Source organism: Tachyglossus aculeatus, chromosome 13, assembly GCF_015852505.1.
Source record: "Tachyglossus aculeatus isolate mTacAcu1 chromosome 13, mTacAcu1.pri, whole genome shotgun sequence".
NCBI lineage: Eukaryota > Metazoa > Chordata > Mammalia > Monotremata > Tachyglossidae > Tachyglossus > Tachyglossus aculeatus.
The window spans coordinates 15749239-15774638 of record NC_052078.1 but is presented as its reverse complement, the minus strand read 5'-3'; the positions used below and the strand labels follow the sequence as shown (position 1 = coordinate 15774638).

Below are 25400 nucleotides of genomic sequence, written 5' to 3'. Positions count from 1 at the left end.
CTGTCCCAATGAATATTGCAGGAGTTTAGCTTCTGCAATCATTGTCATCTTCAGAGCACTGTAACAATCAGAGATTAGAGCCAGTGGGAATCTTGAATACAATTTACAGTAGGTGAGGATGTTTAATGGTCTAGCTGTAGACTGTATGCTCGTTGTGGGCAGATAGTGTGTTTGGTATATTGTACTCTTCCATGTTGTTAGAACAGTGCTTTGCACACAGCAAGTGCTCAATAAATATGATTAATTGATAGTTTGATATTCAGGCTTCACTATATCTTCCCCATAAAATCTACATCGATCCTGACCATATTTATCAATTTAACTCTTCCTCCTCCAACACACTTCACCTTTTCCTGTGGTGCTTCCCATTTGCTCACAGAAAACAACATTTTCTCACAAACAGGTTCCCATGAATATCAAAGTAATTCAAGTGAAAGGGGATTAGAAAGAAGCAGTATAGTTGTGTTTTAGGCCTGTGGTATATTCATTCATTCAATTGTATTTATTGAGTGCTTACTGTGTGCAGAACACTGTATTAAGTGCTTGGGAAAGTACAATACAATAATAAGTGACATTCCCTGCCCACAACAAGCTTATCTCATATTAATTCTCTCTTTTAATTTTCTTTGGCTTTCGCAGGGCGAAGGTGCCTCACCTTATTCACACACTTCTAAGAGTCCCTGCACTTCCACTATTTCTGCAACAAGCATCCCCATGTAGCACTGCTACTTCTGCTTTCCTGGGGAATCTTGTGCCGGGGACCCAGGGTTTCACTTCATTTGTGACTGCTCTGGGCAGGGAAATTGTCAGTGAGATATGAGGCCTTGCTTTCATGACTGGTGTCACAGCTGCTATGATGTTACTCAACCCAAGCATTCTTAAGATATGAAGTCTGAGAACGGCACTGGAAACAGGAGTGCCAACTTTCAATTTTGAGCATGGGGATGACAATGGGGAATGTAGGGAGTCAGAGGACTCTCAGGGCAGAAGAGTGAGTTTCTCAGGGGCTGTAGCTGGGGAATAATAAGAGCCGAGACCAGTGCTGAGGAGGTGAGGCTGGGGAAAGGGACGTGTAGAAACATGGCCTGGGGCTGGACACACAGTGCATGCATGAGCTAAGGCAAACTTTGGGTTTTTCCTGGGACACTCATTTCCCACTGGAGTCCTGTCTTGATTTCAGCCTTCTGGCTGACCCTGTTTTTCCTTAGAAAAGTTGGGTAGGGCAATAAGAAGCTGAGGGGGATTCAATAGCTGTTTCCCTCTTACCCAAATTGTGAGCTCCATATAGGACAGGGATTGTATCCCGTCTGATTATCTTGTATCTACCACAATGCTTAGAACAGTGCTTGACTCATAGTAAGTGCCTAACAAATACAATTATATATATACAATACATAATAGATGTAATATAATATATGTGTTTGTGTATAAATTATATATATAAAATACCTCATGGCTTAGATTCCACTTTTACTGTGTGTGGAGCACTGTACGGCTCAGTGGAAAGAGCACGGGCTTTGGAGTCAGAGGTCATGGGTTCAAATCCCTACTGCACTACATGTCTGCTGTGTGATCTTGGGCAAGTCACTTAACTTCTCTGGGCCTCAGTTACCTCATCTGTAAAATGGGGATGAAGACTGTGAGCCCCACGTGGGACAACCTGATCACCCTGTATCCTCCCCAGTGCTTAGAACAGTGCTTTGCACATAGTAAGCGCTTAACAAATGCCAATTATTATTATTATTATTACTAAGCGCTTGGGAAGAGTACAATACAACAATAGACACAGTCTCTGCCCACAGTGAGACTAAAGTCTAGAGCGGGAGGCAGACATTAATATGGATACTTCGATCAGCCAGTTTTCTGGAAATGATGGCCCCCATTGCCCCACTGGAATTTATGCTTTGGTTGAATGGACTACTACCCAGATACATCTCTCTTACTACATTTTGCACTAGGCCCAGTGATTGGAGCTAAAAGTTTCCTTGTTACACTAGTACCTTTCTTCATTGTTGAAATGATGGTCAATCTAGCAATGGTCAAATTAAGTAAATTTAAAAATGAGCACCAGGTGGGACAGGAGCTCCCTATGTCCAACCTGATTATTTTATATTTACCCCAGTACAGTGCTTGGCACTTAGTAAGTGCTCAACAAGTAGTATTTTTAAAAATGAAATGTGATTTTTTGATCATTTACAGTGTTTTCTAAATCATAAAAATTTCTTGTCAAGATAAAAAATCTAAGTAGTAGTTTCATGTTAAGTAGCAGCTTCTGAAAAGAAATACAGTCCTGGGTTTTTAGAGATTCTGAATATAAGTTCAGAGCAGAAGAAAGTGAAGTATTTTTGTATTACCTTGCAGAAAACAGTAAAAATTCTGGAAGCTGAGAATAAAGCCCTTCAAGAAAAATTGCAACAAGCTTTACAGGTAAAGAATAGCATTGCTCTTTTAGATGTTTACTAATGAAAAATAATACTAGGGACGTTTTATATTGTTTGGAGGTAAAAAATGGGGAGCCGTTATTCTAACATTCTAGAAGGTGCCACTAGGTTAAAAGCAAAACAAAAATATACCCTTTGTCATTTTGTAGTGAAAAGTGTGCTTCAGTCTAACAGTTTACACTTTGTTGAAACAATAATCAATATCCAAGCATTCCTCCTACCACATGGTAGTCGATTTCCTGCTAACACATGTGCTATGCAGAAAGAAACTGTGTCAGTGGGAAATGCAGTTAGGGCAAAGGTGGTTCTAAAACCACTGAAATAATACATGACTTGTATCACACCGAGTGTAACTGTGGAAGATGAAAAAGCCTTATAAAGTTTGTTTCACTTCAAGTTGTAGCCTTATAAAACTTCCAACTATTGTAGTTCACTCTTCCTTCCTGAGGAGCAATGTGATCTAGTGGAAAGAGCAGGGTCCTGGGGGATGGAGAATCTGGGTTCTAATCCTGGCTCTGCCATTTGCCTTCTGCGTGACCTTGGAACATTTATGTCACTTCCCTGTGCAACAGCTACCTCATCTGGAAAAGTAGGTATTTAATGCCTGCTCTCCCTCCTACTGTGAGCCCCATGTGGGACAGGGACTGTGTCTGACTTGATTAACTTTATGCACCTCTGCACTTAGTACTGTGCTTGGTACATAGTATACATACAATTATAATTAGCGTTATTATTGCTATTCCTTGGCCGTCAATGCTCACAGTTGTGTTTTTCATTCTGGTAGTGGTGAATTGGCCTCAAGTTATTTTTCTATATCGCCATTCCTTTTCAAACATGGAATTTGTATTGAGTTCATTTGGAGGGAGTGAAATATGAGTGTAGACTTGACATCATCAATACTTGGGAATTGCGGTAATTTAAAAAAAGGATATTAGGCTTTCCTCCATGTCAGCTACATTTTCTTTTTCTCTTTTCACCTAATAAAGGTCTTGAAAGTAAAAACAAATATACTAAAATTAAAAAAAAATTAGCTCTGAAATTCTGGAACATCCCATTCAGTTCATTAAACAATGGACATCATCATCATTACCGAAAAACCCAGTGTCAGGAGTTTTTGTTTGGTGTTGAGAAGAATCTTACTATTGGAGGTTTTTGAAAAGTGACAAGATTTCATGTAAAATGATGTTCTATGAAGATGTTCCAAGCCGCAGAGTAAAGTATATAGAGTGGAGGCAGGAGGACTAATGAAGAGGTTGATAGAGCTGGAAAGTTGGACTACAATGAGCACCTGGATCACTGTGTGTTGGCTGTTTGGAGAGGAAAGGTCAGGTCTGCGAAGTGTTGCGGAGGCAAAACGCTGGCAGGATATAGCAACAGACTGAGTGCAGGAGTTGAAGGAGAGTTAAGGAATCAAAGATAATACCCAGGTTGCAGGCTTTGGAAACCAGAAGAATGAGGGTGTAATCAACTGGCATGGGAAAGGCTGGTAGGAGAATTTAGGAGGGAAGAAGAGTACAATATTTGGGATTGAATTTTAAAGTCATTTGGCCTAGCGGTGGAAACTGTAGCCATGGGAGCAGATGAGTTCCCCAAAGGAGTGAATGTAAAAGAGATCCAAAACTGAGCACTGAGGCTCATTCATAGTTAGGGGATGAGTAGTAGAAGAGGAGGCAGTGAAAGAGATTGAGGAAAAAGCCGCTGGACAGGAAGCAGCAAAACCAGGGGAAAATTGTTGGTAAAGCCAAGATTAGATTACACATCCAGGAGGAGGGAATGGTCTAGTGTCAAAAAGAATTAGGTTGAAGTTAAAACTATTAGATATATGGCCACTGAGGAAGAAGTCAGAGTCATTAGATGTGACATTGAGGAGGAACTCATTGGTGTCCTTGGAGAAAATGGTCTCAGTAGTTAGAAGACAGAAACCAGATTATAGTGGGTCAAGAAGGGGATTGTAGGAGAGAAAGTGGCGGCAAGCAGGTAGGTGTACACAACCCATTCTAGAAATTTGGACAGGAATGGGAGCAGGCGTGGCCTAATGGATAGAGCACAGGGAGTCAGAAGGACCTGGTTTCTAATTCTGGCTCCACCACATGTCTGCTGTATGTCCTTGGGCACGTCACATAGCTTCTCCATGCCTGTTACCTCATCTGTAAAATGGGTATTAACATTGGGAGCTCTATGTGGGATGGAGACTGTGACCAACCTGATATCCACCCCTGATAATTGTTATCATTATTATTATTATTTTCAACCTGCCCACTCTTTCTGTGCTTTGGAAGGGAGATGGGGAAAGTGGGATATAGTTTGGTGGGTGAAATAGAGTTCTTTTTTTTCCATTCTATTTCACTTTTTCTTATTTTGAAGGAAGTGAAGTAGTGACTGCTCACCAGTACTGTATTGAGTACTATTGTACTAAGTGCTTGGGAAAGCACAGAAAGGGGTAACAGGCACAAAACCTACCCACAAGAAGTTTACAAGCCAGCTGGGGAGACAAGCACTAAAATAAATTACCAGTGGGAGGAGAAAGCAGTAGATTACAAAGATAAATGCAACAAATGTCCCTCCTTCATTGAGCCAGTGGAGAGAGTTTTGGAAATGTTCTGGAAGTTTGAAGGCAGTCATGTCCTTGGGGAATTAGGGCATTCATTATTCTTGTGACATTTGAGATAAGTACCCTGTGTGTATGCAGGAAACAGACAATAGTGGTGGCAGGGAAAGTGAGTCTGGAGCTATAGGTGTCTGGAGCTATAATGGCTTTTGTTTCCATTGTCAGTCTTACTGCCTGTTACTTGTCAGTATTTTGTAGCTTCTAAATATCATGATGGTGTACAGGGGAGGGGACTTACCCAACCCTACAAAGTTTTAGGACCCCCTAAGATACATCAGGTCCTAGTTACAGAATTGGTAGTGACCTGTTGTGTGACCTTTAGCAAGTCTCTCTGTGCCTCAGTGTCTTCTCTGAAATGGGGATAAGATACTTGCTGTTTATACCTTTTAGATTGTGAAGCCCATGTGGGACCAGGTTAGTGTCTTACCCAATTATTTTTTATCTACCCAAGTGCTTAGTGCAATGTTTCGGCATACTAAATGCCTAATAGATATCATTATTAGTATTTGAAAGCAGTTACTGTAAATTATATACTTTTGTAACAGGGAGCTGAAAAAGCTAAGGAGGAACATGTAAAATCAGCATCATTTTCGGAAGTCTCACAGAAGTATAAGAAATATGAAAGTGAAGACACTAACAAAGCAAGTTTAAAGAAAGCCAGGGAAAGCATAACCAAAAGCAAACGGGAATATTCAAGGAGGAAATCTGGAGATAAAGAAGTCACAAAATTTGCAACAGAGTCAGCACAAAAGGACATTAGAACCGAAAGAAGAAGCGTAACTGGCAAAGAACAATCACCTCAGGCTTTATCCCATGGTACACGGGGTTCTCTGAAATCTGCTGTTGAAACCAAAGAAAAATCAAAGGTATGAAAATTAAAAACCTAAAGAGAACTGGTACTAGAGACACTAGAAACAAAACTAAGAACATTTGTTTGCATGTTATTAAATACTTAAAATATTCTGTATGGGCCAAGTGTTCCTATATTCATTTCGTACTACCTGCTTTCTTACATAAACATTTGTTCTATTCTTTTCATTTCTATCTATTCTGCCCTCTTGAATATAATTGCATTACTGTGTTTGGGTTCAGCATTTTGTAGAAAGTGACTTTAATATTGCTGTGGGGCAATGAGCATCAACCTGGTTTGCTTTCAGACAGTTGGTCTCCTTCCAAGCCCCATATTCTGTGCAGCAGTCTTCCTGACTTCAAAAGTTGAAATTAAAATGTAAATTTAACATTGTGATCACAATTGGAAAAAGCAGATTTCCGCATCTTTTGAGGAAGCGCATATTTGTGTTCACATGAGTAGAATTCTTGGCAGGTCAGCATATTTAGTTCCTGGTGCACCTAACTTTATTCCTATTAAAAAATTACTCCTGCAGGGATCTCTAGCTTTACAAGTCAGAGATTGAAAATATAATTATTTTTTATATTATAGTACAGAGGTATAAAAATTTTTACCTTCAAGGGTCAGAATAAACGGATGTCAATAGGTGGCCACATAAGAGCTTGTTTGGGTGGAGAAGGAGTGGTGGGGGTTGAGGAGTGGATTTTTGTCAGTGTAATAGCTCTCATCTTTAATTATTCCCCTCCTTGTTCCCAAACTGCTCTGGCTTAGTGGAATGAAGCATGGGACAGCGAGTCAGGAAACATGGCTTTTGTATTGACCTGCTCTGAGAACTTGAGGCAGAACTTAACCTCTCTGTGTCCCAGTTTCTTCATCTGTAAAATGGGGTTGATATCTGCTTTACTACTACTCACTTTGTGAGCCCTGGGTAGTACAGGGACTGTGGCCAATGTAATTATCGTCTCTCTCTATCCCAGCACTTAACATGGTACTGTAATGCGTAGGGGTATTTTATTAAGCACTTACTATTATTATTACTACTTGTTAACTACTTTGGATGCAGAATATTTCTTTTAGAACACGTAACTTATTCTGCCCATTTTACCAGCTTGTGGCTGCCCTTGTCTGCGATTGCTGTTACCACTATTCTGGGTCCCACTTCTTCTGTCAGGCAACTGTTTGTGGATCGTCACCATCCTCGAGTTGCCTACATCTGCTCCAACTTGAGCACTGTGAGCAACATTTAGGGAGTTGGGATTTCAGGGTGGTTCAGACTGGATGAGAGGAGCGTGGTTTGAATCACCAGAGTGGTGCTCAGTTGTTACAGACCCGGCCTATGCCAAATCCACTTTCTCTATCTGCTCCTTTCAAGCTGGTCTAGCAACAAAGATCTCTCTCCACTACCTATACTACATTGACAGTGTAACAGTAATGTTTCCCCTGCCAGTCTTTCTCCCTATAGGGGTCTAGGTTTGTGGCCCACGTCACAGGGACAGAAACCTGAACCTGAAAATAGAGGCTAAGTTGGAGAAAATTTCAGGTTCCCAGAAAGAGGGGGTGAGGAAGCTGCCACGGCTGCTGCTTCTTAGCCTTGAGTCTCTGCTTTCGAAACTCATCCTATGATCCTAGGGGCAGAGCTTTGGGCTGACATAAGGGTCTGAAACCTTTGGATTGTGCTGACCCAAAAAAGACATAGTGCAGAATTAGTTTGAATTCTCCCCTGGGATCCCTGCAAACTCCCCTCTCCCCCCCGCCTCTTTAAAGGCATGGAGGGTAGTGAGCATAGTGGCGGGGGTGATAATGTGAATGAATGGTGTTTGAATATATATGCGCTGGGTCCTGTGGGTTGATAGTGTATATATGTACTAACACAAATTGTATCAAATATAGCTGTCGTTCGGTTTCAAAGACAACATCACTGACAGTGAAAGTCACCTATGAGTGCCTATGTGGCTGATAAAAACCAATATGCGACCCACAGTCCCAGCCACAGTGTGCACTTAAAAAGGCTGTCACTTTTTGCGTTATGTTTCACGTTTGCAGCATGTGGTGCCTTTTTCTTTTTCGCTCTTTGTCTCGTTCCTTATAAAGCTTTTGTCAGGACAGAGCCATGACTAATGACTGTTATTCAGCTTCATCCTGTGCAGTTGATCCCCAGTTTTAAGCAGGATTGCAACACTGTCTGAGGCTTTGTTTTACTGTATCCTTGAAAGGTTTCCTCTGCCCTCCATGCTTTCAGTTTCCCCATTTTAGCGCTCCGTAGCACAGTTGTTTGGGTATCCTGCTGTCATTCGTTCTTTTTCTGTGACTCACTTACTGTGTCGTTATTTTAAGTGAGGATGATTTTGATGCTAGGAGACTGATTACATTCTGGAACTTGACTGTTCATGAGGTTTGATAATGTAATTCCGTAGGTACCACTCCACTGACCTGCAGACGATAATAATAATGATGGTATTAAGCGCTTACTATGTGCCAAGCACTGTTCTAGGCACTGGATAATGATGGTATTTGAGCCCGTTGTTTGGTAAGGAATGTCTCTATCTGTTGCCAAATTGTACTTTCCAAGCGCTTAGTACAGTGCTCTGCACACAGCGCTCAATAAATATGATTGAATGAATGAATGTTAAGTGCTTACTATGTGCCAAGCACTGGTCTAAGCACTGGGGTAGATACAAAGTAATCAGGTTGTCCCACGTAGGGCTCAGAGTCTTAATCCCCATTTTACAGATGGGGTAACTTAGACACAGAGAAGTCAAGTGACTTGTCCATAGTCACACAGCCGATAAGTGGCGGAGTCGGGATTAGAACCCACAACCTCTGACTCCGAAGCCCATGCTCTTTCCACTAAACCATGCTGCTTAACCTAGGACTCTCTACAAAAGGTAATTAGGCATATGACTAGATTCAGATGCCTAATTCTTGGGGCTTATCTTGGGTCATGAGAGGCCCTATGCTCGCCCTGAATTTCAGAGCCTATGGGGATTCAATACCTGTTCATCCTCCTATTTAGACTGTGAGCCCACATAATACCTAATATTCTTGTATCTATCACAGCGCTTATAATAGCGCTTGATACATAGTAAGCACTTAAATACTATTATTGTCATTATTGTTGTTATAGTTAGGGGATGGCTGGTGGCAGGGGAGAAGGGAGGCATAGGGAGGTATGAAATCCTGAACTCCTGTGTGAATTTCAAGAGTGGTAACCCAAATCTGTCAGTGCTAATAGCTGTTGGGTTGCAGCTGTGATTCTCACTGACTCACTGGAGTCTGTACTTATTTGATCCCTTTGGTTACCGATATCAGAGCTAATGTAAAGTTTTTATTTTTACAGTTTGTGGGGTTTTTTTTAAAAGCAAAACCTCTTATTGCTTCTGTTGCAGATTTCCCAAGGGAAAAAAACAAATTTAGAAGGAGAAAGGTAGGCTTGCCCTAAGGCATTTATTAATCTAGTTTTGTGTTCTTATGATTGTTTGGATGATATTCTAATTTTATGATGGGAGAATGAATTTTAAGTAAACACTGACAATTTGTAATTAAAATGTTTTTTTAAATGGATTCTAAATGCAGAGTAAGGTTTTCTTATTTTCCCCTTATATGGAAGGTAACCCTTATCTCAATTTAATAGCTTATGTGGTCAGGCAGTAATCTGGTGACATTGAAAATAAAAGGAAATCGTCAGTGGGCTTCTTTGTATTCCAGTATCAAGGACATTTTGAATCACTGCTGTGATAGTTTTCTGAGATTCTAGACTAATGTCTAATCTGGAAACAATAAGTACACACAGCACCGAGCTAGGCTCTTGGGAACGTATGCTACGTGTCAAAGTCCCAGTCCCTGCCAAATAGGAGTTCGCAAGTCTTATAGAAACAAATTAGTTTTTTAGGGTATGCTTATGAATGCTCTGAGTGAATTTTAATTTGACTATATAGAGAAGCATTGAATTAATTTAGTAGCAACCTAGATATTTAGCCTTTAGACTGTAAGCTCCTTGTGGGAGGGATCATGTCTACAAACTCTGTTGTACTCTCACAAGTGCCTAGTACAGTGCTCTGCAAAAAGTAAACAATAAATACTATTAATTGATATTTAGTACTTGCAATTACATTATTCATTTTCTATTTAGCATGTAATTTTAAAGCTTCTTAATTGCTAGATGGATGAGGGTATTTAATTCGTATTGCACTGAGATCCAATAACAAAGACTCAATTATAGCCAGCGCACTTATTTTGAAAAGATTTCCGACTGCTGAACCAGACTTGGGAAGAAGTAACTAGTCTTCATGGCACCAACCAATAGCTCGAATTCCAGAATACCTTTACTTTCAGTGATTTTTAGCAATTATTTTCAGTTGATAAATTACATATTCTTCTCTCAAGAGCAAATGAGACATTGATGTATCCAGTCACTATAATGAGGTTTGTTATTCAAGTGTATTGCTTGCTGTTTTTACGTTTTCTACCTCTGTTGTGATTCGTTTACTTACTTGTACTGACCAATACAGTAAAATACATAAAGCTATCCTAATAGCATTTTTATATCCAGTGAAGAGTTATTTTTCAGTTTATTTTTCAAATTTCCACAATAATATATTAAAAACATGTAACATTAAAATAGAATAATAGGTTTGTAATAGTTAATCTTAAAACACTATCAGTAAAAATGAACCGTCTAAAGGAGTTGTGCACAGCTAGGAAACCTCCACCACAGAACAATCCTCTATTCATTTTAGCTCTATGTTGGGCCCACAATCATACATGAAAGCATTTCTCTCAAGAAGTGGCCCAATGTGAAGATTGAAGTTGCAGACATTGCAATTCCCCCTTCATTTTCTGTGTGTTTAGGCTGAAAAGGAGACTCTGGGAAGCACCATCTGCCACTTTCTTCTTAGATATATATTATATTGTTGACTAATATAGAAATGGGGTTTATTGTTTTACGACAGAATAATAATAATAATACTTGTGCTATTAAGCGCTTAGCAGGTGCCAAAAGTAATCCAAACATATGCAGTCCCTGTCTCACATAGGGCTCGCAGTCTAAGTAGTAGGGAGAACACGTATCGAAACCCCATTTTACAGGTAAGGAAACTGAGGGACAGTAACCTGCCCAAGATCTCAAAGCAGACAAGTGGTGGACTCAGGATTAGAACCCAGGTCCTCGGACCCCCAGGCCCTTGCTCTCTCCACAGGCCACATTACCTCTCTAAATTGGCTTTATACTAAAGGCTGTGCTGTATTAATGATGTGATCAGAATGCAGTATTGTAGCACACAGGGTGCCCGACCTTTTGTTGTGGTGACAATTATAATTTAGTGTCTTGATGAAAACATATTTGGGTATTGCTGAGTAATGTAATGAAATAGTGTTTTGAAGCATGCTAACAATATTATGTATCAAAATTAAATTTGGGTCACTTGTAATCTGCCATTAGGATTTCTGAAATGCTATGGAAGTCTCCCAGTCCTTCAGAAAGTGGAAGAGAGCAAACAAGGAGATCCCACCAGATACAAAGGCTTTTTGTGCCACTGTTGAATTATAAAATACAAGCGTTTGAGGTCTCCAACATTAGTACTTTTCTTGGCTCTAAGTAGTATATTAGCGGCAAATAGCTAAATGAGAGTTTCCTCAAATGGAGAGGGCATGGCAGTGACACATCTCATCCTAAAAGCAGCATGCTTTATGAAAAGGAAGGTATCCTAGAACCTTGTGAATTCACCAAAAGTGACGTTATATAAAAGTCAGAGTTGTTGAAGTGCTTTGAAAATTACTCTTACTCAGACTGAATGCAGGGTGACTATGTGGATCAAAAGGAACTTGGCCATGATTGTTATTGCTAGGACATTTTTAATGTTTAGAAAGACTTAATTGTTTTAGAAAATGTGTGTGCAGCACCCAGGATTGTTCGGAGTATATGGTTTTTTTATACAGTACATTTCACTGGGGGCAGTAGATGAGTGGTTCCTCCATGTCGGATGCAAAATTTTTAAGTGGTTTTGAATTGTTCCACTGCTCTTATGTTTTCCCTCCTTCTCCCTACCCTCCTCCTCTCCACTTAGCTCTGCAGTCTTCATTATAATAATAATAATAATAATGATGGTACTTGTTAAGCGTGTACTGTATTCAAAGCACTGTTCTAAGCCCTGGGGTTGATATAATCTTTTACAGGCCCTGTCCCTTATCCCCACTAATTTCCTGACTTCCTCAGTTCCTTTTCATTGGTTTTGACTTTTTTCCCTCTGGCTCTTCCGCCTCTTTTCTTGATTCTGCAGCGTATAAGTGTTGCAGTTTCTTCTCATTTCAGCTTGCCTTTTTCTCCTTCCTACCCCTTTCCTTTCACTCTGCCCACACGGGTGATTCCAAAGGCTTTGCTAGTACCCTTTTTCTTAATCCCCATTTCCTCCCCGCGGCCGCTGTTTACTTTGGCTTCCTGGTTTTTATACTAAGTTCTGCATTTATAGTCCCTTACAGTAAAGTACTGTGCTCAGTACTCAAGCCAATTATTATGAATTACAAGTTTGTGTGGAGCAGATTGCTGAAGTTCTTCCATACATTAAAAATTCATTTTATAGAGAGAAGTTCAGAAAAGACCATTAAAAAGAACTATCAAAGTTCTGTGCAGGCCATACAGAGGTAGTCCATATATAGGTCATTCATATTGTAACCCTAAGTATCAATCTATATTTGCAGGCACACAATGAAATTCAGGCTCTGGCTATATTTGGAACAGCAGACATTTAAAATTTTGCCTTAAATTTTGGGGCAATGTTTAGAATTTTAAAGAATTCTTTTAAATTTAATTTTATGCATTGCCTGAAAGGTGCATGTGTCTACACACACATTTTCATATCACACACACATGGCTTTTATTTTCTTGGAGAAATGAATGGAAATGGCAGACCTATTACAGCTCTAGAATCACAACTTTGAAAGATGAAAATGGAGTAAACAGGACTAGGTCTGGGGAATAAGGTGTAGCTAATAGTAAAGGAACAAAAGAACCTCTGGTAGCCAAGGTTAAAAGTCATTGCCCCAAAACCCTAAGCAGTTTTCAGTATCCACCGTTCCATTCAGAACGAGATTACATGAATTTTGTATACTCCCTGGAGAAGCAGCGTGGCTCAGTGGAAAGAGCCCGGGCTTTGGAGTCAGAGGTCATGGGTTCAAATCCCGGCTCCACCACTTATCAGCTGTGTGACTGTGGGCAAGTCACTTAACTTCTCTGGGCCTCAGTTACCTCATCTGGAAAATGGGGATGAAGACTGTGAGCTCCGGGTGGGACAACCTGATCACCTTGTTAACCTCCCCAGTGCTTAGAACAGTGCTTTGCACATAGTAAGCGCTTAATACATGCTATCACTATATACATTCTCCCACAGAGGTTGGTTTTACAAAGCTCAAATGAGGCAGCGGATTGAGCAGGACTGGGAGTCAGGAGGACCTAGGTTCTCATCCTGACTCTGCCACTTGTCTGCTGTGTGACTTGGGGCAAGTTGCTTAGCTTTTCTGTGCCTCAGTTGCCTCATCCACACAATGGGGATTAAGACTGTATATGCCCCATGTGGGACAGGGACTGTGTCCAACCTGACTACGTTGTACCTACCTCAGCTCTTAGTACAGTGCCTGGCACATTGTAAGCACTTAACAAACACCATTAAAATGATCAATTTCATTATTAACAAAAATAATAATGACTGTGGTATTTGTTTAGTGCTAAGCATTGTACTAAGCACTGGGGCAGATACCAGATAATTAGGTCTCTCATAGTCCCTGTCCTATATGGAGCCCACAGTTTTAAGTAGGAGGGAGAACAGTATTGCATCCTCGTTTTACAGATGAGGAAACTGAGGCACCAAGAAGTGAGCTAACTTGTCCAAGGTCATACAGCAGGCAAGTGATGGAGCTAGCATTAGAACCCAGACCCTCTGACACTTAGGCCCATGCTCTTTCCTCTAGACCACACTACATCTTTGGCATTGCAAAGTAAGTTTTCAAAGGAAGAACATTGTTTTAAAGTCTTTAAGCAGTTTCACCAAAGTTCAAAAGTGATTCAGGTAGTTTTGTTTATATTCCTGCATAAAGAGTCATAAATGCAAATTCCATGGGGATAAGCAGCATCCCCACAGCTAGCCTCCCAAATCGCACTCATTCTAGGTCTCTGACAAGCTCTGTGATTGTTCCAATGTGGTCTATTCTCTCCCAGTCCCTTTACCCTCACCACTTCCGAAAAAAAAAAAAAAAACCCAAAACAACACAAAGGGAAAAAACAAACCTAAAGCCTGTGGGATCCTGTACTCAAAATGAAAAATTAGCACCTTTGGGAAGAGTACACAGTAAAATCATTGCACTATTATGTCTAGTTTTAGAAGTGGATATTGTATATACTCAAGAAAAATACAGGATAATTTTGTTAAAAACAGTATTTTAAGAGGTAGGAAGTCTATTAAAATGGCTGGGAAGGGTGCTGGGCTTCCATCCTTCTTTTTGTCCACTTTTGGAGTCACTGTGGCTGGGAAGACCACTTACAGGTAGTTGTCCAATTCACGCCAACCTTGCAGTAATAGAGGCAGTGCCATTTCCAGGCAGGGTGGGAGCTTTGCAAAACTTTTAGGGGTCCCCTAAAATAGCAGCTTAAGACTCGTGAAGTCAGGGTCAAAATGCCCTTTCATCTCATTTCTTTCTCACATAGCTTGATCTGAAAAATATGATGCAGCTTTCGATCATCTTTAAACGTCACTCCTAAATCAATCAGTAGTATTTATTGCACACTTACTGTGTACCGAGCTTAGGAACTAAGCGCTTGGGAAAGTACAGTATAAGAGAGTTGGTAAACATAGTCCCCACCCACAAGGAGCTTAGAGTCAGTCTGCTTCGTGGCCTGGGGCTCCCCATCCCCTGGACCACTCCAACTAAATTGAGGAGGCAAAAGAAGTTCGTCTTCAAGTTTAAGATGTCAGATGAGGGAAGAATTGAGATAGACAAGAGAGTGAGGATCAAAGTGAGGCCTTGGCAAAAATACATGAGAAAAGGCAAATTCGTAATCACCTCCCAGTTCCAAAGCAAATTCTAACTCTGAATATTAGTGAAGCCCTCAGTGAGTTTAAATATTAAACAATAGCCATTTATTGATAGTTCCCCAAACTAAATATTGCCCACCTTAAGACTGAGGCAATTTTCTTGAGCAACACCAATTGGAATTTTATATTGCTATAAAATTTTTTGAACTATTCTTGAATTTCCCTGTGCATATTTATTGCTGTTGTATAGTTCAGTAGTTCTTGGTCTGAGATAAAAATATGTTTTTCCTTATATATTTTTAGCTAATACTGGATATTTTGTAATCCTAAAGCTCAAGGAAGGAAACCCACAGTCCTGCTATTTCAGATCTTTCACAATTACCCAAGATGGAAGAAGAATCACCCTCCTTAAAGAATAAAAATAAGCTATTCTTACTAAGATTAAGATCTTCAGATAATCAAGAATCATCCAAGAGTATCTCTTCTGAGACACAAGAAAAATCATTTCTACCTATTTTATCCACAAAGGAAAAACAAGTATCATCATCAAGTAGATCAAGTGTTGAAAGAGACAATGTTTTGACCAAGTTGCCAGAACTCTTAGGGCCTGAATTTCAAGACACCCAGTTACTCACTACTTCTCATGAAAAAGAAACTGATAGTAAATTACCTAAGGTATGTTGTTTTACAGTATCTTGAAAGCAGAATGTGCAGCAAATTTTGAATGGGCAGAACATTTTGGTAAAATCTTACTTTTTTATTAAAAAAAAATTAGTGTAATTGCTTCTTGTTGAGATTTTGGATTTAGGAGGTTCAGTGGAATTTCCAAACATCTGAATCCAATTTAGAAATATTCTAACTTGTACTAAATTAATAAGGGATTCCAAATCATATGTAACACAGATCAGATTTATGGTGGATCAGTCAATCAGTGGTGTTTATTGAGCGATTGAGCAGGTGTTAAGTGCTTGGGAGAGTACAGTACAACAGAATTAGCAGACACATTCCCTGCTCAGAATGAATTTACAGTCTAAAGGGGAAATACTGGATGCCCTTGTCCCAGTATCAGCCAAGGGCATATTCTTAAGCTATTTCTCCTCCTGGGCTACCAAATAAGAGTGTCCACTCCTAGCTGTATTAGATAGTATGAATATATGATTGCTGTAAAATAATATCCAAATGTTCCAATTTTCTGTAAATCTGAAGCTCCCAAAATGTTATTTGAATTGATTGATTCCTGCATGTTGTTTACCTTATACATTCTGGGCAGAATTTTCCATTATAAAGCAAAGATGTTTGGGAAGGAAAAAGGCCATGTGCAGCTTTTGTTGTTTGAATACATCATCCAAGAGCTAGGCAGAGTGCCAAATGATCATTGTTTCACATTTTATTGCTGCTCTGTGCGGTGATGAGTTCTAAGCCGATCACCGTCTGATAGGATCCAAACTTCTTTATTGTTAACCATCAATGTGTTTAGGAATAGTTGTCCTCAAAGATGCTACTGATAGTGAAATTTTCCTGTGTGCTGGGGGTGGTCTGCTGCTGAAAGAGTGTGCAGATAAGTCATTCCCTGGCCACAGGCTGCATCCGTATCCTTACCAACTTGAATATAGAGCCCTGCACCCAGTGGGGACTCAATACACTTTATTACTACTACTGCTTCTAATGCCACCTTATCTATGGATGAAAGAATGCAGATGACTCAGTGCAAACCACAACCACAAATGAAAATCAGTTCAAGCACAAGCTCTGATGGTGGGATACCTAAAAAGCCAGTATATTACAAAATGGCACCTAATTCATGCAGGTTGATAAGCCTTAAACTCCTTGATGACACACAGGAACAGAAAGATTTATAGAAAATTAAAGAAGACACACTGGGGAAAATAGTCCCAGCTGCTTCTGCCAACGCAAGCTGTGAACCTGTGCCTTTGTTTCAATACTGATTAGGAGACAAGAAATAGGAGGAACAAATAGGAGGGGGAGACGGACTGCCGCACACAAGACTGCTATAGGAAATTTCTTCCATCATTACTATCTTCAAGAGGAAAGGAGTAAAAACTGAGTGAAAGTTATTGTAAAATTATCATGTAATTTCATTGCTTTCTGTTTATGCCAAGACTGTAGCCTTAGATTAGGCACTCTTGGATCAGGCACTGAAGAACATCGCTAAATGTTCACAGAATCTGTAGGGCTGTAGACCATATTAAGTGTCAGATACTGAAGAAGTGAAAGTAATAACATCAAGACCGTGGTATCCCTAGACCTTAGAAAAGTTAACAGCCAGGTTCTCCTTTCTTGTAGGTCAGCTAGGCCATGGCCCTTTAGATGTTTAGTACAGGGCTCAAGAGTTGGATCAGTTGGTTCCAGGAGAAATTGGCTGTTATTAGGTCAAATTGGTCCCCAGAACTAGTGAATGAAAGTTTTGGTGTTTGGCCGTGGAAGGACCATTTAAGGAGCTAGGTGTTGTGGGCCTTGTACTCTCTCTTTCTCTGTCATTCCAGAGATGGTCTTGCCATTTCCAAACTCAAGTAGGAAAAAACCCAAAAGTTTGGCTACTCTTAGAAGTTAAAAAGGTCTTAAGAATGCTCCACAGACAGAGAAGCAACATTGCCTAGTGGATATAGCACGGGCCTAGAGTCAGAAGGACCTGGGTTGTAGTCCCAGCTCTGCCACGTGTCTGCTCTGTGACTGTGGGCAAGTTACTTAACTTCTCTGTGCCTCAATTACCTCATCTGTAAAAATTGGGATTAAGATTGCAAGCCCTGTGGGCAGAGACTGCGTCCAACCTGATTAGCTTGCATCTACCCTAGTGCTTAGTATAGTGCCTGACACATAGTAAGCGCTTAACAAATACCATAAAAAATATATGGTTGCCTGACCTATCTCCATTGTTAGTGGAGTAAAAGCAGAATTGTGAAATCGGTTCAGTTTTATTCAATCTTTTTTTTCTTGGCTATACTTGCTGATGCAATAAGGGATTTGGTAGCTGGTGTTTTAAGTATAATTCCAATCCTTTGGAAAGCTCTTCCAATTTTTTGGGCTAAAACTACCTACCAGAGTCTACAAATCAGTCATACAGGAGTTATTCCACAGTGCTAATTGCTTTCTAGAAGCCTGCAAACAAGAAGTCATAAATTATTTATGAGCTTTTTTTCATAATCTGCACAACTCTAAGTACTGACAATTGCTTTGAAAAAGGCAGGGTTTCTGTACCAGCTAGGCTGTTGGTTATACAGAACTGAGTTCACAGGGTTGGATGAAGAAATTCCAAATGGAATAAGGAAGGCCAGCATGTTCTTTGGAGACTGACAGAATATAATGCCAAAGTGGCATCAAACCTTTGGCCAAACTGATGGGCTGTAGAGCAACTGCATTGCCCGACCTTCTTTAGGGTAGTGAGACTTAGATGCCCTTAAGTCCAACTTTTTGAGCATTTACTTGGCTATCTCCTACATTAATTTATTGGCCCATCACCATTAAAACAATGATTGTTACATAACATCTCAGATAGGAAAGGTGAGGAGAATGGCGTTGAAGTGGAGAATTCATAGGCTGGACAATGGGCAAAGTTGTAGAGAGCCAGGAGATTGCAGCAAGAGGCACAGCATCTTTGAGATGATTGGAATATAAAGAATGGTGTCTTGAACTGCATGAATGCATCTTGTGTTTGTTTCTTTACAATCATACTCATACACATGGTTAAAATATCATGGTCAGTAGCAACATTCTTGAACCTGAGGGATAACAAATGAGCACCTGGTTGCCCCTATTAAAATCATTTAGTGCGTTTTTGACTTTACTTTGGTATTAGCCAAGTAAAAACAGGTAAACCTGATCTGGAGTTAGGTGATCTTTCCTTGTGTCAGCAGGTAATGACATTCTTTCACCTTGACTGCCCTTGTCTAGTTTTTGAGTAGTACCACCATTTTAGAGACTTGACTGCCTCCAGTAAATATCAGTGAAACAGCTATGGTTTGTGGAGGTGCCACTGTAGGTACAAGGGAGTAATGAGAATTTGACAGTATAAAATTAATTTAGAAGGTTATAACTAGTAAAATGTGTACATTATGTACATTACTTGATTACAAAGTGATAACATAAAGAAGATAGAGAATGCTTCCGTATGTAACCAGAAACTACTAAATATTTTTTTGTTGTTGAAGGGTGCTGTTTCAGAAATACTATTACCAAGTGACAATTTACAACAAATATGTCGTGAAGCAGAGTTTCAAGGTAACTATGTTCCCCATTTTGCAAAATGAGGATGTGTGATCATGGCTATAGTTGCTATAAGAGGTAATGTGCAGACATTAAAAATGTGAATCACTTGTTAGACAAATTTCTGAAGAGAAACCAGTGATACTAGATCTTTACTTTGAGAATAACTTATTTTGGGAAAATTCGTGGAAGGCAGATTTGGAGAACTTTTGAAGTATGGCAAGAGTTCTTTACACAGGACAAACAAGGAATATATCAGAAAGGCGTAATGTTCTGAATCCAGATAGAAACTTTCTATGTTCAGTGTAAAAGTGGGAATAGCCTGAAAACTGGTCATCCAGTTCAGTCATGCAGATTAACACCTGCCACTGGCAAATGAAAAATGAGTCCTGGCCAAAAAAGACATTGGAAGATAGACTATTAGAACCTGTAGCTGCAGAGTAATTGCTTTACTGTACCTTGGAACTATGCACCCTTCCAGGATGCTGAGTGGCATGGCTTTGGTAACCAGGGAAAAAGGAAGTGGGTTTAGGTGACGTGTTCACCTTGGGTCATATGCCAAGCGGTTCCCCGTTGTCACCAAGGAAACTGGCAATCTGGAGGTCCCGGTCTCCACTCCCCTCCCCTCCACACCCATCCACAGAGTGGACCTGCCGCTAGCTGAATTCCATTGCGGGCTGCCTTAGCATAGGTACGTATTATTCCTAGGAGGCAGTTTTACCCAGGAATGGGAATCAATCAGCCAGTCCTCTGTCAATCAATGATGTGTGAGTGCTTACTGTGTGCAGAGCACTGTACCAAGCGCTGTACAGTGCAGTAGAGTTGGTAAAATGATCCCTGCACACAAAGAGCTTACAGTCCAGAGGGAGGAAGGATCAGCAGTGTGGCTAAGCTTGCCCCACTGGAGAATCTTCTAGGACGTTATGGACCTCCTAGGCAGCTTCCTGTGGGTTTGGTTAGATATTTTGGTAAACCCCCGCCCCACATCTGAATCTCTCTACTTTCTAGGGGGGAGAAAAACTAGTGATTTTATTCCTCTCCCTGGGGATTCTTCTTCTTATTCTCACCCCCCCCCCCCCACCCCCCCCCACACACACACACTGAGGAATTCTCATTGACTTCAAAAGGTAAAAAAAGCTCCTCATAGGCAGGGAATTGTCTACCAACTCTATTGGATTATACTCTCCCAAGCAATTAGTACAGTACTCTTTACACAGTAAGCACTCAATAAATACTATGACTGACAAGAGGGGTGGAAATGGGTAATTATACTCTTAATAATGGTGAGGATGGGCCTGTAAAACTTTTGGCATTTTGCTTGCTAGGCTAATAAATTAGGAAAAATCTATTTACAGAGTTGTACATAGAAACAGCTGCACAAAGCTATATGAAATTTCAGTTTGACACGGAAAGATCTTCAGCTCGAGGGACGTGACTCTTTTATCTTGAGCAGTTGTGAAATAATTTCAGAATTTGTGTCCATATATCTCTCCTAAATCAGCAAGATCCTGGTTTTATTTTGGGACTTTAGTACTGAAAGATTGAAACAAGCATAAACTGTTGAAAATAAAATCTTTTTCTCTTTTTTAAGCTGCAGAGGGGAGAGTCAAAGAATTAGAGAGGAAAGTACACGGGGATTTAATCCAGTTGACTGATTTAGAATATAAGAAACCTGGTCAGAATCTTGCAGAAACAGATGGAGTCACTGGTGAGTATATTCCAAGGAAGATGAAAATGATTAAATGCGAAAATGTAATTTTGCTGCCAAAACTGCATATGCCTTATCCATATCACTTGAACCTTTTAGAACAATCTCAGCCTGACACTACCAGCCAACCCACACAAATCAGTGTGGCTTAGTAGAAAATAGCACAGGGGGTCAGAGGACCTCCGTTCTAATTCCGGCTCCACCACTTGCCTGCTGGGTGACCTTGAGCAAATCACTTAACCACTCTGGGTCTCAGTCTCCTCAGCTGTAGAATGTAGATGCAATACCTAGTCTCTAGTTTTTGAGCTCTGCTGGGAAGGATGTGCCTGGAATTGGGGTCATGTTCAATCAGAACTGCAGATTTACTTACCCTTGGAGTGCTGCCATTCCCGTCACTCAGTTGAGAACCTGGAATTCTACACTTCCTGCACTTGGAACAACTGTCTAATTCATCTCTCCATAACCTTAGTTCTGCTTGGGACAGGCCAAATAAGGGTAGCAAAACCTTGAGGAACATCAGGGAGGATGGGGGAGAATCATACAGAGAGAATAATAATTGTGGTTTTTAAGTGCTTACTAGTAAATATTAGAGCATATTTTTTTTTCCTGAATCATTAGGTATTTCAGAAGAACTTGAAACAACAAACCAGTTAACAGACCCGCAAGCAGTCACAGGAGAAATATTCAGAGCATCACCTAGAAGTCATTGTAGGTAACCAATGAGTACTTAAATAGCAATAATAATAATAATTGTGGTATTTGTTAAGCAATTACTAGTAAATATTAGAGCATGATTTTTTTTCTGAATTACTAGGTATTTCAGAAGAACTTGAAACAACAAACCAGTTGACAGACCTGCAAGCAGTCACAACAGGAACAGTCAGAGCATCAGCTAGAAGTCATTGTAAGTAACCAGTGAGTACTTAAGTAGCAACAATAATAATAATAATTGTGGTATTCGTTAAGCGCTTACTAGTAAATGTTAGAGTGTAATTTTTTTCTGAATCACTAGGTATTTCAGAAGAACTTGAAACAACAAATCAGTTGACAGACCTGCAAGCAATCACGGCAGGAATAGTCAGAGCATCAGCCGGAAGTCATTGTAAGTAACCAGTAAGTACTTAAATAGCACTAATAATAATAATTGTGGTATTTGTTAGGGGCTTACTATGTGCTAAGGGCTGGGGTAAATATAAGACCATTGGATCAGATGCAGTCCCTGCCCGACGTAAGGCTCACAGTCAAAGGGGGAAGGAGAACAGGTGTTTAATTCCCATTTTATAGATGAGGGAATGAGGCATAGGGAATTTAGGATCACACAGCAGGCAAATGGTGGAGCCATGATTAGAAAGCAGGTCTCCTGACTTCTGGTCCTGTGTGCTAGGACTACTTAAGTAAAATATTAATATTTTCAGAAGTTTTCATCAACTTCATTGATGTATATTTTGATTTAAACTCCAGAATCATCTTCTGACTAGAGCTAAAGAGCAGAGTCCACTGTGCCTAAAAGCATTAGGCTTCATAGTTTGAGAATAAGGGGATTTTGCAGTGATTGTCATCTGTAATGCATGTGTAAGGTAGTCATTTGAGGCCTAATATACAGCATTGAAAAATAAGCCACTTCTTTGATCTATTTTAAGTGTTTTCATTTGTTCATTAGCTCCACAGCTCTCCGGTGTCACTCTTGTAACACCTGGGAAGGAAACAACTGATTTAGAGGCAAATTTGGAAGGCAAACAACAAATTCAGATAGCTGACATTGACCAATCTGAAGAAATCAGTAGTAAGTACAGTGTTGTTGTCTTTGGTTCATCTCTTTGCAGCAGGACAAACGCTGACAGTGTGTTCTAACTGTAAAGGGAAAGAAAATACCCTCCTACCATAGTCCTCCCAGATTCTTCCCTGTAGCCAGCACCCTCTGTGGCAACGAGTTGTATCATGGCATAGGCTCAAAAGCAGCCAAGAATCAAATTGGCAGCTGCAGCACGACTCAGAGAATAATTAACCACACTAGACTTCTGGCCATGTCTCGGCATTGCCCCAATTGTGTCCCCTAATATCAGCTACGTTCTGGAAGACTACTAGATGATTACTAACTATACCAAGATTATTATTATTATTGTTAACTAGTCATCCATATTTCCAGAAGGCCAGGGGAGCAGTTTCCATTTCCTTCTCTCTTCCCCCCTGCTCCAGTTCCTTTCCTCTTGCCCTGGGATGCTGCTGACACCAGATCTTGGATTCTGACTTTCCCTTGAAAGCTAGAGCCCTTGTGATCTTTGGTGCAGCTTGCTGTAGAGAAAGCTTTCATTGAAGAGTGGAAGATGAACATAGAAAAATTTAAGATTATAATGCTAGGAGGAGGACATTTGCCCAGAAAGTGGTCAATGTGCCAGCCACAGAAGAAGGGCCTGTTAAAAATTTATGATGGAAAAGAAAATTGCAGAACAAAACAGGAAAAGTCCTAAAAAAAAAATAAATCTGTGTGAAGTAGGGAGATGTATCTCTTGAGGACCCCAAGTTGATGATGTGTACTCTTGCCTTTCTGCGTGGCATCAACCCTGCTTCTTCACTCCTCATTCCATTGTAGAATGTGTCCCTGCCAACCTGATAGGTATCTTTGGTCCCAGCTGAGCCCTTCTGTTCCAATCCATGAGCCACATAGTACCTCATAGACACTTTCACTGGTTTCAATATTGTTTCCTTTTTCTTATGTGATGTGTCTGTGAGCTTAAGAAATTCCCCTCTTGCTAATTAGGTCCACAGCACCCTGTCTCAGCTCTGACGATACCTCAAGAAGCCTCAGAATACTGTGTAGAAGCCACTGGTCCAGACTCATCCTTGAAAGCCCTTCATCAAATTCAGACTCTTATAATTGACCAACCAGAGAAAATCAGTGGTAAGTCCGGGGTCGTTTTTTTAATGGCATTTGTTAAGCACTTACTAAGTACCAAGCACTGTACTAAGCTCTGGGTAGACACAACATAATCGGGTTGGACACAGTTCCTATCCCCCATGGGGCTCACAGTCTAAATTGGAGGGAGTAGGATTTAATCCCCATTTAACAGCTGAAGTTACTGAGGCACCGAGAAGTTAAGTGACTTGCCCAAGGTCACAAGCAGACAATTGGGAGAGCCAGGATTGGGCCCAGCCTCTTTTCACTAGGCCACACTGCTTCCCATCTTTAAAGTGAAACCTATTCAACCCTACATATCTGAAGTGCAAAGGGAAGTTATTGTCTAAAACGCAAAGGGAAGAATATGTGCTTGTACTTGTTAATTTTGGGGCTGAGACTGATGTTTGATAATCACGAAATGAGCCACATTGAGAATATAAATCAAGAGGTCTCGAAATTCAGTATATTGGTGTTTACTTGGAGAAAGCTGACATAAAGCAAAATGGTAAATGTGAAAATGATTCAGATAACATTAGGAACATATATTTCCTTGTACTTATTTTTAGATTAGGTAATATCCAGGTTAGCTAGCTAATATCTCTTGGAGCCAGTTTGAAGGTTTGACTATAACACGTATATAGCACACAGATATTTTTTATATATATTCAAACTCTGAATTTAGTTCTGTCAAGAGATGTGGATATTTGTGTGCCTTTCCAATGCCCCTCTTTCCTTTAGGACACATTCTTGGAAAGGGCATGAAGGGCATTGTTTGGCCCAAGAATGGCAGGATTGTTGCTTACCCCCTGTCTGCCCTGAAATTGGGGATGAATGGGGATCATGCTGCTTCCCACAGGAACAGCACGGAGTGAACTGTTTTTCAGGGTGCAAGGTGGGGTCAGTAGAAGCACCCCTCCCAGCCACATAAATCTCTGAATTTACTGTGGGGTTTGCATACCATTCCCTGCCCACCTAGTAGGTGAATCGGGTTTATTGACTTTAAGCAGTGAAAGATAAAGCAGCAGAAAAGCAAGATCTGGGAACTTTTGTATCCTTTTGCTAATATCCATTTGTTTGTTTTTATATGGTTTTAAAAGAAGGCCTCATGCGTGGCACTTTACTGAATTCTGACATGCTGGCTATGATAGCAATTGAATCAGAAAAAATTAGGTAATGATAATTAAGAGAATCAAATTTTGTTACATTTTTCCTAGTTCAAATAAAAGTATAAATACTATTTAATATAAGCATGACTTGAATTATAACAAAGAAATCCTACAATTTGCAAGGTTCCCATATGAAAAATGAATAACAATTCTTCCCAAATTGCACCCATCAATCAGTCATTTAGAGCCAACTAGAGTACTTGGTAAGTAGAGTGTTGTAATGATGGACTTCGTAATATGCTTTAATTGTAACTGCAATGTGATATAAAGCACTTCCTCTGCCCTCTTTGCTTTTGGTTTCCCAATTTCAGCTCTCCTACACCAAGTGTTTGGATAGCCTGCTGCTTTCATTCTCCACATAAATCCCACCCAACAACACAGCTGTGTTAAGATGAGCCAGATGTGAGGCCTGAATGTTGGCCAAGCCTCACAGACAGAAAGAAGTTTAGACAACACTTTGGCTCAGTAGACCTTCAGTTTGGTTTAGAGG

General features: G+C 40.2%; 1 protein-coding gene across 11 annotated transcripts in view; it reads left to right on the top strand.

The window, feature by feature from the left end:
• The window catches only part of CCDC7 (coiled-coil domain containing 7), a 77820-nt gene that overhangs the window by 24358 nt on the left and 28062 nt on the right, over positions 1 to 25400 (top strand). For 10 of the 11 annotated variants that reach the window (XR_005453670.1, XR_005453672.1, XR_005453675.1 and 7 more), the window contains 11 exons: positions 2362 to 2427; positions 5595 to 5915; positions 9286 to 9323; positions 15252 to 15594; positions 19086 to 19155; positions 20732 to 20848; positions 21467 to 21556; positions 21663 to 21752; positions 21861 to 21950; positions 22509 to 22631; positions 23607 to 23747. Coding sequence is in view for 2 of the 11 variants with exons in the window: in XM_038755732.1 (XP_038611660.1) it covers positions 2362 to 2427; positions 5595 to 5915; positions 9286 to 9323; positions 15252 to 15594; positions 19086 to 19155; positions 20732 to 20848; positions 21467 to 21556; positions 21663 to 21752; positions 21861 to 21950; positions 22509 to 22631; positions 23607 to 23747 (1489 nt within the window). In the remaining 9 variants the exon portion in view is untranslated. The remainder of the gene's footprint in view (positions 1 to 2361; positions 2428 to 5594; positions 5916 to 9285; positions 9324 to 15251; positions 15595 to 19085; positions 19156 to 20731; positions 20849 to 21466; positions 21557 to 21662; positions 21753 to 21860; positions 21951 to 22508; positions 22632 to 23606; positions 23748 to 25400) is intronic. The other variant, XR_005453676.1, reaches the window with a different exon arrangement.